Source organism: Varanus komodoensis, unplaced genomic scaffold (genome assembly GCF_004798865.1).
Source record: "Varanus komodoensis strain SLA01 unplaced genomic scaffold, ASM479886v1 scaffold26, whole genome shotgun sequence".
NCBI classification, from domain to species: domain Eukaryota; kingdom Metazoa; phylum Chordata; class Lepidosauria; order Squamata; family Varanidae; genus Varanus; species Varanus komodoensis.
Window position 1 is genome coordinate 11885379 of NW_025335684.1, and position 16130 is coordinate 11901508.

Consider the following 16130-nt stretch of genomic DNA (forward strand, 5'->3'; position numbering starts at 1 on the left):
GCCCCCTCACTCATTTCACTTATGCTAGTTCTGTGGCATTTGGGGTCCCCTTGCTACATGGGGGCCTGGACTTGCACCCCCAAATCCTGCCTCAATGGCACCCCTGAGTTCAGTCCGGCCTCCCTGGCTCAATATCCGAAATTATCGCACTCCTCTTTGGCATTGCTCGCTGTTGTGCGCCTAGTATAGGAATCCTAACCTTTCCCCCGTCAAGCAGCTGCAGCTTCAGTCCCAGCCGCGCCTGCCCTGGCCTCATCCAGTTCCAGCCAAGGTCACACTCCAAGGTAAGCCTCTGGCACTGCGGGGGTTACACAGCCGCTCCACTGGACACACCCCCCTCCCCTGGAAGGGACACGCATCTGGACACACATCTGGACTCCTCCCTCCCGAGAGTCCACAAATCCTCTTCCCCGGCATCCTTTGCAGCGTTTGGCTGTCCCCAATCAAACAAAGCGGGCAGGAGCCCTGCGAACAGCTGCTCAGCCGCGTCGGCAGCATCCGCGATAGGCAAAGTTTGGGGGGCGGGGGGAGGAGGAGGAGGAGGCACCGCTCGGGATGGGCTGCGTCCAGTCGGATAGCAAAGGAGCGCGCTGCAGAGCAGGCTTATCTCCTGCGGGATCCCGCTCCCGTGCGCGAACTGCCGAGGGAGCTCGTTCAGGTTGCAATCCTACAGACACTTCACTTAGGAAGGCAGCTCGGTTGAAGCTTGTGGGAGCTTGTTTCCGAGATTAATGCACGCCTTAGGATGGCTTTGCGCGCCTGGAAGCCGTGCAGAACGTGAGGACTGGAACAGTCGTGTCTGGTTTAGAGCAGGTAAGCGTTAAAAATAAATAAATAAATGGACTGCGCTGGTCATTTGGCCGTGGCAAAACTGTACGACCTCGTCCAGCTGGGCAGGTAGCTGTATTGATCCGTTAGAAAAAGAGAGAGGGAAATCCAAAAAAGAACATTCGAGGAATAGTCATTCTTGGATATGGCTTAAAAATGGTCGAAATAGTTTTTGAATCATAAGATCCTTTGGGGCTGCAATCTTGTGTCCAATGACCTGGGAATATGTTGTATTACAGAAGACAAAACTTTTGAGTGGGCATGCATAGAATTGGCTTGTTACCTCCTCTTTGCCATTGGCTCGCCTTACTAATATCCTGAAATGCCTTGGAAAGATTTTGCCCTGAAAGGCAGAGAATAAATGAATGAAACACTTCCTTTGGCTGGATACCCCATGCTCCACTCCTCCGGGATGCATGTGCTTCAGATGACAAGTGAAACCTCAATATCATTCTCCCCCTCTGTCCTTTTTAATGTATCAATCATATATTTTGTTTAACCTTCAGCTTGATGATGGGCTGTGATGAACTTGAATGCTTGCTGATCCCCTTGTTGGCCTTAACAGCTATCAAAATACAGTAAGAGACATAGATCATATGGTTCCTGTTAAAGGCACTTTTTCATCCTTTCTTGGCTCACAAGGTAAAGGATTCAACTGAACATGCTTAATGACTTCTCCTTGAGGACAAAAAGCCAGTCTATGAGAAACTGGAGGCAAGGATGAAAATTCTAATATGCAGGAGCTTTAGGAATTTTAACTGGAGCAGCATATGGTTCGTTAACTCCTTTGCTTCTAAGGCAGCACCTATATTACAATATTCTGCTATTGGGCCACTGCATTTCATTAATTGACTAACAATAGTAATGGGAAGGCTTGTCCACTGGTAATATACTGCTGATTAGGTAACAGTTTGAATCATATTTTGGGCCCATCATAAGAAGATAAGGCTCCCCAGAAAAGACAATCATGCTGGGGAAAGTCAAAGGCAGAAGAAAATGAAGGCCAAATATGAGATGGGCTGAATATTCATACAGGAAATCACAGTTGTGAATTTACAGTGGACAAGCAGGGCTGTCAGGGACCCATAACCACAAATGCTTTAGCTGCTGGCTTACCATAAGCCAGGATATTAACTGGGGATTCTTGATGTTCTGCAGTGTCACCTTTCCCCACCTTGCAGGGTTGGTTGATAACCGCTATCCATGATTAGGCAGTTGAAACAGAGCAGAGCAACTCTTCAGCAGGTTTTACTTCTCGGTACTTAGTCCTGAAATATCAGTAACAACAAAGGGTGACTTTGCTGGAAGCATGTGCAGTTCCAGAAGGGATAATTGAATGCAGCCGGCTGGTATACATGTCAAAATTGTCCCATTGGTTTTGACCACTGCCATAGCCCATCTAATTTTCCCCAGACCAAAACCATAATGCTTCTTCTTGTTATGTGCTATCAAGTTGGGCGAATGGGGCGGCATAAAAATGTTTTAATAAAATAAATAAATAAATAAAGTTGTCGATGACTTATTACAGCCCTATTATTATTATTATTATTATTATTATACGAAGTTTCCTTCTCATGACAGCCCTGTTCACCTCTTCCAAATTCAAGTCTATGGCTTCTTTTGGAGAGCCAATCCATCTCATATTTGGTCTTCTTCTTTTTACCTTCCGCCTTCCCTAGCTTGATTGTGTTCTCCAGGGAGCCTTGCCTACTCATGATGTGACCAGAGTAATGACATTTGGGTCATTTTTGCTTCCAGGGAAAGCTCTGGCTTGATTTGATCTATGACCCACTAGTTTGTCTTTCTGTCAGTCCAGGGCATTTGCGAAGCTCTCCTCCAGCTCCATGTTACCAACGCATCCCTTTTCCTCCTGTCTGCTTGCTTGCTTTTTTAATTTAATTCAATGTAATTTTAATTTTATTAAAAACATTTCTGTCTCGTCCTTCGCACAAGCCTCAACTTTCACACCCATGCATAGCGATCAAGAATACCATACTGTGAGTGATCTTGGCCTTCCTCTCCAGTGAAACATCCCCACACTTGTCTAGTTTCTTCACTGCTGGCCTTCTCATTCTCCTTCGGATTTCTTGGCTGCAATCTCCCTTTGCATTGATGGCCGAGGCAAGGCAAGGCATGACGTCTTCCACAACGTCAATTTCTTCAAGATTAACTGCAAAGTTGTGGAAATCTTCTGTGGTCACAGTTTTTGTTTTCTGAACGTTCCACTGAAGTCCTGCTTTTGCACTTTCGTTGGGAGTCATTTCAGGGCATTGCTGCTTCCTCTCAGTGGGATGGAATCGTCTTGTTTCTTAGGCTGAGTCGATGTGCAAAGGCCACGTACCTTTCCTCTTCCCTGCGATGGCTCACCATGCGCTTTGCATGCAGAAGTTCCCAGATTTGACCCCTGGCATATTTTTCAGTAAGGCTTGAAAACCTCCTGCCCGAAACCCTGGAGAGAGCTGCCAAATTGTTAATATTTTGCTAGAACCTCTGATAGCGAGCTTTAGTTTTTGTGTAGCTGTCTAGATAGCATTCAGCCCATAACTACAGGCCTGTCATTGGAAATTGATATCAAGAAGCTGCCTAAAATTTGCAATCTTGTCTAATCTTGGAAGCTAAGCAGAGTCAGGCCAGGTTGAAATCTGGATGGGGGACCCGAGACCTGCATTGAGCAGGCAGCGGTTAGACCTGATGGCCTGCTAGGCCGCTTCTTACCATCTGATTCTACGAGTTTGGCTTTTGTAGTTTTAATCTTTCATTCTCCATTACGCTTCCTCAGAAAACAAATGTTTCATGGGATGTATAGGACTTTTTCTATCTAAACATACATTGGGTTGCACCCAGGAGTTCTTTGGTGAATGGGGAATTAATTCTTTGGCCATGTGGAGACATCCAGGCAAGAAAGAGCCATGGGGCTGACCTGTCTCTCCGCTGGATTTCCATTATAAAGAAGTTATATGACTCCCATAAAATAGAAGACAAAGAGCTTTTAGTCTTGGGATTAGCATCACTATTCTTATAGGTAAAGCTAGGAATTCTTGTAAGGGTTGTCATGAATTGTAAGCCAGTGAACTCTGATACTGTGGAAGGGCCCCCTCCGCTTTCTCTCCAGTTCAAAAGAGTCTTGCAACATCACGTTTCATTACAAAAGGAAAATCACCCACAGGGTCAACATGTGTCCGTGGAGGCCTGGGCTTTGGCCTGCAAAAATGTTCTGCCACAGGACTGTCCATGGCAGAGGTGGGCAACCAGCAGCCCAAGAACTGGAGAACCAGTGTGGCGTAGTGGTTAAGAGCATGGGACTGGGACTCAGGCGATCTGGGTTCTAGTCCCCGCTCAGCCATGGAGCCAACTGGGTGACTTTGGGCCAGTCACAGACTCTCAGCCCAACCTACCTCACAGGGATGTTGTTGTGGGGATAAGATGGAGGAGGAGGTGTAAGCTGCCTTGAGCCCTTTGTAGGAAAAAGGCAGGATATAAATCGGAAAATAAATTAAATAAATAAATAAACTGCATGCAGCTTTCAGCTTAATTTCATGTAGGCGGGACAAGCCTTGAAAAAAGAAAAGGAATAAATGTTGGGGGAAGCCTACAACGGACAGCGTAATGGATGGAGAGTGGAAGTCCTTTGCTGGCAAATCCGTCAGACCTCTGGCAAGGTGGATTTGAGGGAAATGGGAAAGGAAGGTGGAAGCGGTAGAGGTAGGGGAAAGTCCTCCATGACTGCTTAGTTCAGGCTTCTGACAAAAGCAGGCTAGCCTTTCCTGAAGGTCTCCTGGATGGAAAAGAGAATGAGACTCCGGGTGAGTCTCTCCACTTCGTGGGTGGTTGTCCTGCTCCCCCACCACCATGCAGCCACACAAAATTACTCCTAAATGAACACAACCGTCAGCAACAACAACAGGTTTCCCACCCTTGGCCCAGTGTAGGGTGTGCAGACTGCATTTCAATCCAAGGGCTGAATGCCATTTTGGCGAAGTTTTTGGAGGCTATACTGCAGCGGGGGACAAAAAAGCCACACAAAATCCAGAAAACCCCCAGATAATCTGTGATGGGGCAAAAAATGGCGGGGAAGCTCAAAGGGATGGATCGGGGCCCCAGCATGAGGTTCTACACCCCTGGTCTCCTGGTATCCTATGTGGAACCTAGCCTGACTTCGTAGAAATGTCGGTCCTGCTCCCAACCTTCAGGGGCTTGCCACAGCAAGCGAGTAAGGCATTTCATTCGATGGCACTTTGGACAACAAGGCCTTGTTTCCGAAACCTCCATGCTAGGAAGGACACTTTGGAAATAGCTGGCTATTCCTCCGGACATGGCTGGGAAGGATGGGCATTATTCTTAAGCACATTGAGAAGGCGCCAGTTTGGGGAAGGAACCACGATCTCGGTGCTTGGTGGAATCTGGGTCAGGTCACATCTCCATTGCAGGAATGGAATGTCTGGCTTGTTTTCCTGCAGTCAATAATTAACAGTGGGCCCGCATGGGCACCGTGTGTGGTGTGGGGCTGCGACTGAAGTCAGTCCCTGAGCCAGGCGTGTTTATACAACTGCTTACCCCAGAGCCATATCCCTTTAATGCCATTCTTTGCCCTCACATTTTTACATGATCAAGGAGAAACTCTGAAACAGGAGGAAAGCCAGTGTACACTCCCCTCCACACACACGAGAGAGAGAGAGAGAGAGAGAGAGAGAGCGAGCGAGCGAGCGAGCGAGCGCTCCCTTCTCCATATAAAAGGAGTTCTCTTTCTTGACTTTGCTTGTACAGTTGCAAGCAAGTGTAATGTAACCCTTTCGGTGTTTGTACCTGCTATGGGAGCACCACGGGGGCGGCATATAACCTAAGTGCAGCTTCTTTCAAGTTGATTGGGGGCTCCTACCGTAGGACAATTGGACAGGGTACATAGTTAGGGTTGGAGCAGAGAGAAAGACCCCACAGGGCTCAGGGTACCACTCAGCCCAGCATCCTATTTGCATCGGAGGCCAGCAAGATGTCGCACGTTCAGCAATTTCCCACCTGGGTGCTTTTAAAGCTCTTGGCTGGATACAATCCGGCTCTGGTGATTTGTTAGCTTTCCATTTGTCGGTAACAATTGCTATAATAATTATTATATATAATAATAATTGCTGTGGCAGTGAGGGTGGCGAAGAAGAAATTCTTTTCCGCTTCCATTGCCTCCTCACAATGCCGTCCAGCGGAGCTCTTTCGGGTGGTACAGGGGCTGGTTCACCCGGGCCCCAAGAAAGATCCCGTACCGCCCTCGACGGCCCACTGTGACGACTTTGCCAAGCATTTCAAGGAGAAAATCGCTCAGATTCGTCCCGAGCTGGACTCCACTAGTGACTCAGAGCCTTCTGGGGAGGTGCCAATGTTGTCGTCTGGTCCAAAATTGATGGATGAGTTTCGGTTGTTGCGGCCTGATGACGTGGACAAGGTGCTTGGACAAGTACGCCCCACCACCTGCTTACTGGCCCTTGCCCATCTTGGCTACTCAAGAAAGCCAAGCACGGGATAGGGGCCTGGATCCTGGAGGTCATCAACACCTCTCTAAGGGACGGCCGGGTACCTGCCCCTTTAAAGGAGGCGGTAGTCCGGCCAGTCCTAAAGAAGGCATCCCTGGATCCAGAGATGGCCACTAATTATAGACCAGTGGCCAACATCCCGTTCCTGGGCAAGGTGCTAGAGCGGGTGGTGGCGGGACAACTCCAAGCACTCTTGGATGAAACTGATTATCTGGACCCATTTCAGTCCGGCTTCAGACCTGGGTATGGTACTGAATCTGCCTTGGTCGCCCTGTACGATGACCTGTGCAGGGAGAAGGACAGGGGGAGTGCGTCCCTGTTGGTTCTCCTGGACCTCTCAGCGGCTTTCGATACTATCGACCATGGTATCCTTCTGGATAGACTAGTGGGATTGGGAGTTGGAGGCACTGCTCTGAGGTGGTTCTGCTCCTATCTCAATGGCCGATTCCAGAAGGTGGTGCTGGGGAACTATGGCTCTGCGCCATGGCAGCTATGCCATGGAGTACCGCAGGGGTCCATTTTGTCCCCTTTGCTGTTTAACATCTATAGGAAACCGGTGGGAGAGGTCATCAGGAGGTGTGGGCTGCGGAATCATCAGTACGCTGATGATACCCAGCTTTACCTCTCTTTTTCAATCAATCCAGGTGAGGCAGTGGCTGTGCTGAACCGGTGCCTGGCCGAGGTAATGGGCTGGATGAGGGCCAATAAACTGAAGCTCAATCCAGACAAGATGGAGGTCCTGTTGGTAGGTGGTTTGGGCTTCGGGGTAGGGGACCTGGACCTTGTCCTGAATGGGGTTGCACTCCCTTTTGGGGACAGGGTCCACAGCTTGGGAGTGCTCCTTGACCCAGAGCTGTCGTTAGAAGCTCAGGTGACGGTGGTGGTGAAGAGCGCTTTCCTCCAGCTCCAGCTGATCCATCAGCTGCATCCCTACCTGGTGAATGATTGCCTAGTGACAGTGACACACGCATTGGTAACTTCCCGACTAGACTTCTGTAACATGCTCTACATAGGGCTGCCCTTGAAGACGGTCCGGATACTTCAATTGGTGCAAAACAGAGCTGCCAGGCTGCTGACGGGAACGGGGTGTTGTTCTCATATAACCCCAGTCCTCTGCCAGCTTCACTGGCTTCCCATTGAAGTCTGGGCCCAATTCAAGGTGTTGGTTATCACCTATAAAGCCCTTAATGGCTTGGGACCTGGTTATCTAAAGGAGCGCTTGCGTCCATATATGCCCTCCCTCCCCTTGAAATCGGCAGCAGAGGCCCTTCTCCGGGAGCCCTCCGTGAAGGATATTAGGAGGGTGAGTACCCAGAGGAGGGCTTTCTCTGCAGTGGCACCCCACTTATGGAACGCGCTCCCCAGAGAGGTCCGCCTGGCGCCGTCGTTATTTGTTTTTCGGTGCCAGGCCAAGACCTTTTTATTTAAACAATGTTTTAACTGTTAATTGCTGTCTTTATTTATTGGTTTTTATAGTTCTGCCGAGATGTATCCAGATTTTTAAGGTTTATTCTACATTTGTTTATTTGCTTTGTAAGCCGCCCCGAGGCTTTTTGCGAAGGGGGCGGCATAAAAATGCTCTAAATAAATAAATAAATAGCGTTCAAAACTTCCTCTTTCTTCCTGGAAATATTAATTTAAACACAGGTATCTGCTATACGACTTCTGCAACGAAGGCAGATGAAGAGAGTTAATTCAGCTTTTCCGCCGCCGCTTTGCCCCCCTCTGGGAGTCCTTCACGTCAGTTTTCGCCCAGCAGACCAACAGTGCCCACGCTGCTTTCCTGCTTCTAATGAATTCCAACAATTCTGAATCATTTCCCCTCTTTGACATTATTTCCTCATCCCTTATTGCTTGCTTGCCTTTCCATGGGGAGCCCTTTTTTTGCTCTCTGTCTGCGCAAGACTTGACTCCCGATTGCGCTGTGTCCGAGGTGTTTGGGTGCCAGACCTGCGGTTTGCCTCCACTGCAGCTGATGGCGGCTTGCCAGCGAGTCTGCACGGCTGGCGTTGGCAGCACTGTCCGCCCAGCGCAGCCGCCGTGTCGGCAGGGAAGCAAATGCTCGTGTTGTCACCGCATGTGACATTCTGCACACAAGTTGCGGGTCTGTTTCCAGAGGCAGAGTGTGCAGCAAATAGTCGCAGTTGTATTTCCTGTTGCCACCTTCCATCTTCTCCTCTTGCTAGTTGCACTTCTCCATTCTCCTCATTTTTAACATTATCATCACATATTCCGCCCTCTTTCCTCTTGCAAGAAACCCAAGGCGGCTGGCAGAGCCCTCTTCCTCTCTGTTTTAACCCCACCACAACCCTGTAAGGTAGGTCAGGCTGAGACTTGCCCAGAGCCACTCTGAGCTTCTTGGCCAAGTGCAGATTAGAACCCAGGTCTCCCAAGTCCCAGCCCAAAGCACTAACCACTACAGCCACTGGCTCCCTTTTCTGAGTTATACGCCATGTGAACTAGTTCTGTCCTCATGCGGCTGGGGCCAGGTGGGGAGGGTTAATGGAAGTTTTTCTGCTAGTCTGTGCGGAAAAAAAATATTTTTTATTTTTGCAAACCTTTAGGGAGTCCCTGAGCATCCAAATATGCCCTCTTATTTCTCAGTCTCCCCGTTTTCACTTGGTTCCTCCCACACGAGTTTGCTGTGAGCAGCTGTGATAAAAGCTGGTATCTTCTGCGGAAGCCAGTCTGTTTCATGTTCATCCTGGGATAAGCAATAAGGTCATCCAGAGCAGGGTTGGGTGGGGTGAATTCATTATGGTGAATTAATGTAAAGCACCAGGGCCTGCAGGTGGCGCAGTGGTTTAAACCACTGTTCTGCTGGGCTGGTTGATCAAAAGGTGGTCAGTTTGAATTGCACAACAGGGTGAGTTCCCGTTGCTCCGTCCCAGCTCCTGCCAACCTTGCAGTTCGAAAGCGTGCAAATGCAAGTAGATAAAAAGGCACCACCTCAGTGGGAAGGTAACAGCATTCCGTGCACTGCGGTGTTTAGTCATGCTGGCCACACGACCATGGAGACTATCTGCGGACAAACACTGGCTTCCTTGGCTAGGAGACGGAGAGGAGCACCGCCCCCGAGAGTCAGGCATGACTGGACTTCACATCAAGGGGAAACTTTTACCTTTACCTAATGTCAAGCAGGGATGAAAGTGGGGGGCGGGTCCTGATTTCTTTCCATGCTGGGAGAACACTTGTAAGAACCTATACCTGGGCTGAAGCCATGGTGTGACTGCCACAATACAGAATCACACATCCAGACTAAGACTTTTGCATGTTTGGATGAGAGGTGGAGGAATGTTTCCAGAAATCACCGCTCCTGAAATAAAGGGTCATATTCTTTATCTATTTTTCTGCAAACGGTAGGCGAGTCTCAGAGAACCATTTCTTGCCTCTTTCTTGGGGAGCGTATCTGATGGGACTTTGGCTGTGCTGATTCATAAACTCTGTACAAATGCAGATTTTAGCTATGTTTAACTAATCAAGCAGGCTTCGTTGCAAGAAAGATGAGCGTGAAGGACAGACACTGTCGATCGTGAACTGATCTGAATGATTTGTGCAACCCTTTCTCTTTTGTAACTGTCTTGCTTTGGGGGCAAAATTGTAAGAAACGGTGGTTATCTGCCGTAAACCTGACTAACTGAACAGTGAAATGCATTGTATAGCTGAGATTGTGCTGGCAATCCACTGAAATCCAATAGGTGACTTTCCAGTGATTTTTCCTCTTCTTTTGGACAGGAAGGGTGAGAGGCAAACATGCGAAAATGAACTTCCAAGAGCTGATCTTGTACAGATTTAGGCAGGAAAAAACCCAACAACTTCCAGCATTTCCCAGCCAGCGTAGCATAAGGATTGCACCTTAAAACTCTTTACTGCATAGTAGTTTTAGAACAATTTGCATCCATTGCAGAGGTGAAACATCATGGAGCTGCCAAAACAGCCTGCAACTTGAGATGTTCATCTGCTGTTCCCTAGCTTCCTGAGGCAGCTTCTGTGTCAAATGCCCACCATGTTGAATTCTAACACCGTTTTTTTAAAAGGTTGGGAGAAAACAGCCTCAGGATCCATTGCTTCATGAAATCCCTCCTATCAAGCTGCCTTAGTGTGAAGGAAGGTGGAGAACAAAAGGAGCTTCAAAAAGAATTCTGGGCTCTGCCAAAGAACCTAAAAGAACTTCTTCCTGCCCCTCTGTGCAAGGAAATTCTAGTTGTTTCTGGAATTCCAGGATTGAGCAATGAGATGTTCTGGCCTGCGTGACTATTTCTTCATATGCATTTGCTCAGCTGTAAAGTGCTGCTCTGTGCAGAAGGAAGCGTTGTGGACTGAGCCCTGTGGTCACCGGACTTCAGGAGCTCAATGACAGATGGGCTTCTTGACCGGGAAGCCGCCGGCCCGCTGGTCCTCTGCTGCCAGGCCAGCCGTTGCCAGTCCCTTCATGCCGATTTCTGTCCTCTTATATGCCACGGTTTGGCAGTAAATACACAGTGATCCATCCCAGCCGAAATGTATGGCTGAAAGCAGAGGAAATGGTTTTCAATTACTCTAGGTTTTCTTGTGCTAGAACTGGGGGTTGTAGCAGTTCCTCAGAGATTTTACAAGTAAACCACACAGGAAGCTTCCATGCCCTTTGCTCCAACTAGCCCTTTGCTCGAACTAACCAGCTGTGGCTGCACGGACAGCAGGAATGCTCAAAGGTCTCATGAGGGCAGAGGGCCTTTCCCACCTTGCACTGTAGATGCTAGAAAATGAAACCTCGGCCTTCCGTTTTTGCCTATGAACTTATTTCTTTTCCAGGTTTTGCACGCACTGAGTGAACACCTGGACCAATGCTGGCCATCCTTGTCCCGGTGGTCTATAGCAGATCCATCTTCACTTCACTGGAGAGATTTCCCACCATCCTCCTTCGTCCTTTCTGGCTGTATTCTAACGGAGAGACATATGCATAAAGCACATGTCCAAGTAAAGTACCCATGGCCGCTCCAGTAGGGCACGGTCGCCGTTGCTTTCAGGACCAGTCTGCCGTCCAGGGCAGCTGCCTGGGGTCGGTTCCTAAAAGATGACGCCACTGCAATTCCCTTGCCGCAGCTGCTTTGGACCGTTGGGGGCTACATGGGCTGCTTTCCTGATGGCTTCCTCTCACTGAGCCCGCTTGCCACCCCGGGAACATCTGGGCCGTGTGTGGGGCTGGCACATGCTCTAAAACTGTGCTCTAAAACTGCTGCTTCTTGCAAAGGGTTGCCAGACGTCAGGCTGAGGCGGCAGGCCAGAGCTGTAGGCTCCGTCAGAGACCGCCATGGGCCGCTTAGATGACCAGGCCAAGAGACGGATCGTGGAGCTGCGCAAGGCCGGGCTGAGCTTCCGCAAGATCAAAAAGGTGCTGGAGCTGGACAACATCCGCGTCACTCCGCAAGCCATCTACCTGTTCCTCAAGCGCAAAAATGTTGAGCCCAGCCCGCCGCTGCCGGCCCCCCATCCTCTGCCTCTGCTCGAGAAGGGCAGCCAGAACACTCTGCCGGACCCAGCGGGCTGGGAGGACAACCAGCTCTGGAAGCTGCTGCAGGGACACGAAGCTCGGCACCAGAAGCCAGGCGAAGGTGCTGGGCCTGCCGCGGGAGCCGCTCCGGACGGTGAGCTGCTGCATCACGGCAACGGCCCTCCAGAGGGCGAGGGCGGCATCAAGATCGTCAGCGTGACGTCCTTGAGCAAAGACGGGGAGCAGCAGGGCAGTAGCCATGGGAACCTCCCTGTGGGATCACAGCTGGGCCCAAGCCTTGGTAAGGATCGTTGCAGCGGCCTCCGCAGACTTCTTGAGCGGCCCGATGGAGTGGGAGCGGGCCACCCAAGGCCATCTTTTGGGGACATCCGGCCTTTGGGAAAGATTTCCTGCACCGGGGTGAGGGGAGTAGGGTAGGTGGCCTGCAAAGCTAGCTCCCTCCAGAGCTATGACTCTGTCCATGCCTTCTGCCTGAGGGAAATGCCCACTGATTGCAATTCACCGGCACACGGTGCAAGCCCAGGCTGACGGCATTCTGCTCTGCACAGGTTCCTGAGGCGACGTGCCGTGAATCCTAGCTTTTCTAAGGGCACTACCCTCTGGTTTGAGGCTGGGAGAAAGTGTTTGACTGGTCAAGCTTTTGTAACAGGAGTGGGGAGCGGCTCCAGGCAGGCCTCGCGGGGAGCTTGTCCTGTAATTGGGAGGGCCACCACAGAGAAGACCGTCCTGCTCAGTATTTTTGTCCTGGTTTTGTCTCTCTGCTTTTGCAACTGGTCTTTAACTTGTAGGAGAAAAGCAGGACAGAAAAGCAAATTTGAGGAAAGCAAAACTGGCAACACCGTGGAGGCTGCTTCACTCCCTTTTCTCTCCTAGGGGACAACTGCCTCATGCCAAAATCTTCCCTTTTGGTGAGTTGCTCGGCTCCAGTTGTACCTGCAGCCCCTCTGCCTAATCCGCACTGCAAAGGGAAAGCGTTTCTGCCTCCTGCTAGGAATCCTGCCTTAATCGTGAAGCGGAAGATAGTAGGCAGAGCAATCCACCTCCAGAAAAAGGTAGGAAGGAGGTCTTGGGTAAGGGAAGGCAGAACATAGACTGACTGCGAGAAAGGCAGATTTTCTGACTACGTTCTAATAACAGCAAAAACAAAGAGTTTAGTTGTCCTAAACTTGGCTGCCCAAACGGATAGATCCTGGTGGGCAGAAAGCAGGAGGAACCACGCGTGAAAGGAGAGGGGCCCATGCTCCACCGGCTGCCCTTCTCTTGCCTTACTTGCGTTCTATAACAGGCAAAGTGCGCAACGTAGATATTCCTACAATTCCCTGAAAACGGCAGTTCCCGCAGTATCTTGGAGCAGCGCGCTGTCAAGGGCACTGTGGGAAATTAGAGCAGGGGGCTCAGGTGGAGCACTGCTCCTGCCCCATCAAGAGTGCCAGGGCTGATGTCAAGGCTGACGAATGCCTTGGCGGCTGCAACGTCACTTCTTCCAGGCCCGGTTTGCGTTTTGGGGAAGCACCACTGGTGGCGAGGCAGAGGCAAAGTGGGCAAGACCACAGAATGCCAACTGGTTAGACCCTGGATCTCAAGTCCTAGGCAAACACCCTAACCACTAGGCCACACTGCTACCTTCAATTAGAATGGGAGGCGATATTCCTGATCAGCCTTTTTAGAGTGGTGGAAAAAAACACACACAAATGTGGGACTGCCAAACGGTAGGAGGTAGAAGAGGCCACGGCCAGGGAAAGCAGGCGTGCCTCCTCTTCCAGAGAGCCCAGTCTGGCCTGCGGGGCTGAGGGGCAACGCCACTGCTTTATGGGCAAAGCCGGCGCACTGCAGTGGCGGCAGTGCTGTGCTGGGACCCAGGCGATCCGGGTTCCAGCCTCCCCTTAGCCATGAAGCTCTCTGGGTGACATTGGGCTGGTCCCTGGCTACCTCGCAGGGCTGTTATGAGGATAAGATGAAGAGGGAGGTCCCGGACGTTGCCATGGGTTCCTTGCAGGAAAGAAAGGCGGGGTATAAATATTTGACGAGCAGCTGGCCCAGGCTCGATGGCAGGTGCCAGGACGGCCACGTTGCCACAAAGCGGAGCAGCCGGACAAACGAACAGCTCGCCTCCCACGGAGGAGCTGCTGCCGCGGCTGCCGGAGAGTAGCGGTCTCCTGCGGCCACTTCCCCTTGTCCCCAGGCGAGCCTGCAGAGCGGGCAGCCTCCTTGCAGCGCTGTGCCCTGCCCGCCCATCATTCTGGGGGTCCCGCCCGCCCGCCCGCCAGCCAGCCAGCCTTCCAGGGGCACGAGACCCGCCGGGGCGGCATCTCCTGGCGGCCGTCTGCAGGTGAGCTGCGTGAGCCCTGCACACCTGGGCGTGAAAGGCGACTCCACACAAAAGGCGTGCAAGTAGCTTGGAAGGACGGCGGGGTGTGTATATCGGGGTGGGGAAGCAGGGGGGTTCTGGGTACCTCCTCCTCTGCTGGAAGCTTGCGTTCTGCTGCTGCAGTCTTTTCCAGAGCAGCTGCCTGCCACAGGCGTGTGACTACAATTCCCATCATCAGGATGCCACCTCTGGGGGAAAGTTGTGCTATAATCGACTCGGGAAGTGGCCACGGTGCACTTGCTGGTTCTGAAGAAATCTTCAATCAGGCGGGAAGTTTTGATTTAATGCCCGTATGACTAAAGCAATGGCTCAGAGAAAAAGCACGTGCAGCGTTCTGGTTTTCAGATAGCGACTTGGGAAGTGGGCTTAAACCTAGATTAGCCCTCTCTAGAATTAGTACCCGTCGGGAGTTTCAGGCAACAACTCCCAACAGCGTGGCCAAGGGTGTTGGGTAACAGGAATCATAGTTGTAGTTCACAGTGTCTAGAAGACCCCAGGCTGGAGTGAAGCTGAGCTCAGGTTGCACTGTGCGTACCCAGCCACGGATAACTCTGTCTGACAACCTGCTTTCCTTCTGTTTCAGACTACGGATGCCGTTACACAGACCCCCACGTTCCACGCCATGTGCTCTACAGCCCAGCAAAATTCCCAGCGGGGAGGTCCGTTGGCTGCCTCCCTGGCCTGCTTTGCCAACCCCCAGACCCTTGCAGAGAAACTGGACATGGTGCACACTGAGGTCCAGAAGCTTGCGCAAGCGATGCATGTGGTCTTGGAGCGCCAGTGCCAGCTGGAACGCCAGCAGGAGCAGCAGCAGCGCTTCCAGCAGGAGGTGCTCATGACTCTGCAGCAGCTCAGTTCCACCATCAGCCAGGGCGCGGTTCCTGCCAACCCCCCCTGTGCGCCGTACGGCAGCCTGGCCGACCCCTCTCCCTCTTTGCCGAATTTCAGCCAGTTCAAGATGGAGCTGATCTGATCAACTGTGGGGAGACGGAAGTGGAGAAAACAGTGGAGCTGTTTAAATAGCCCCCTGCACCTTTCTACCTGGGGCGCCCTCCTCCCTGGCACGCGTGTCCTACCCACCACCTGCTCAGGGACCCCTGCGGGTCAGAGAAGCTGAGAGGGAGGGAGAAAATGGACAGAGAAATACTTTTCTCCCCGTCTTAGGATACCAAAACTTGGGGTCATCCCGTATGACAATGGCGCATTGTTAAACTACCTCTCTGAATAGCATTAGGAGGGGTTTGGGCAGGTGCATGGAGAAGGCCGGGGTGGCCATCCGTGCTGGTCTCGGAGGCGATGTGTCGCTGGACACCATGGGCAGAAGGTTGCCGGTGTGCCCACGCTCTAGTGGTTTTCGGCAGCCACCCACTGCCCGCTGTGGCCACAGGCCCGACTCGAGAAGCCTTCTGCTCCGGCAGGGCTCGCTCCCCCACGAACCTCCATCAGGCTGGAGCATCTGGATGCGGGACCCCGACCGTGTTCGCCTCCAGCCCCGGTAGTGGGAGAAAGAGCATGCAGGCCGTAGGTTTGGGTGCGGCCCCAAGCCTTGAAGGGCTTCATGCAAACCATGCCCAAAGAAAGTATTTACAGTTGCTGTTGATGAGGGATGACAGCTGGGAAGTTTTGGGAGTCCATAGCTAGAGGCCAAGGGGGCTTTGCCCATAAGGTGGGTGGAGATGTGCCTTGGCTGGTGTGCCGCATCTGCTGCACCCCCCCATTCTGTGCCCAGCAAAGCACAGATTGTCTGCCTTACCTCCTCCAAAATATGAAAAGGGATGTCACCTCCCATTTTACCTGAAGGTGGCAGTGTGTCCTAGTGGTTAGAGTGTTGGCTTAGGACTTGAAAGATCTAGGCACTAGTTCCCACTCAGCCATGGAGCTCACTGGGTGACTCTGGGCCAGTCACAGAGGCTCAGCTTAACCT

At 51.5% G+C, this 16130-nt stretch overlaps 1 protein-coding gene across 1 annotated transcript; it reads left to right on the forward strand.

The window, feature by feature from the left end:
* Window positions 1-570: 570 nt before the first annotated feature.
* Window positions 571-15590, forward strand: LOC123025197. Its single transcript, XM_044433729.1, has 4 exons — window positions 571-813; window positions 11139-12118; window positions 12712-12890; window positions 14790-15590. The coding sequence occupies exons 2-4, from the start codon at window positions 11638-11640 to the stop codon at window positions 15177-15179; spliced, it is 1050 nt and encodes a 349-aa protein (XP_044289664.1). The 5' UTR covers window positions 571-813; window positions 11139-11637; the 3' UTR covers window positions 15180-15590.
* Window positions 15591-16130: the final 540 nt, after the last annotated feature.

Bases quoted from the DNA above. Each gene is read 5' to 3' on its own strand.
- LOC123025197 (XM_044433729.1), top strand. From the start codon at position 11,638: ATGGGCCGCTTAGATGACCAGGCCAAGAGACGGATCGTGGAGCTGCGC. The intron at 12,119-12,711 runs GTAAGGATCGTT...TTTCTCTCCTAG, and splicing joins ACAGCTGGGCCCAAGCCTTG to GGGACAACTGCCTCATGCCA. The intron at 12,891-14,789 runs GTAGGAAGGAGG...CTTCTGTTTCAG, and splicing joins CAATCCACCTCCAGAAAAAG to ACTACGGATGCCGTTACACA.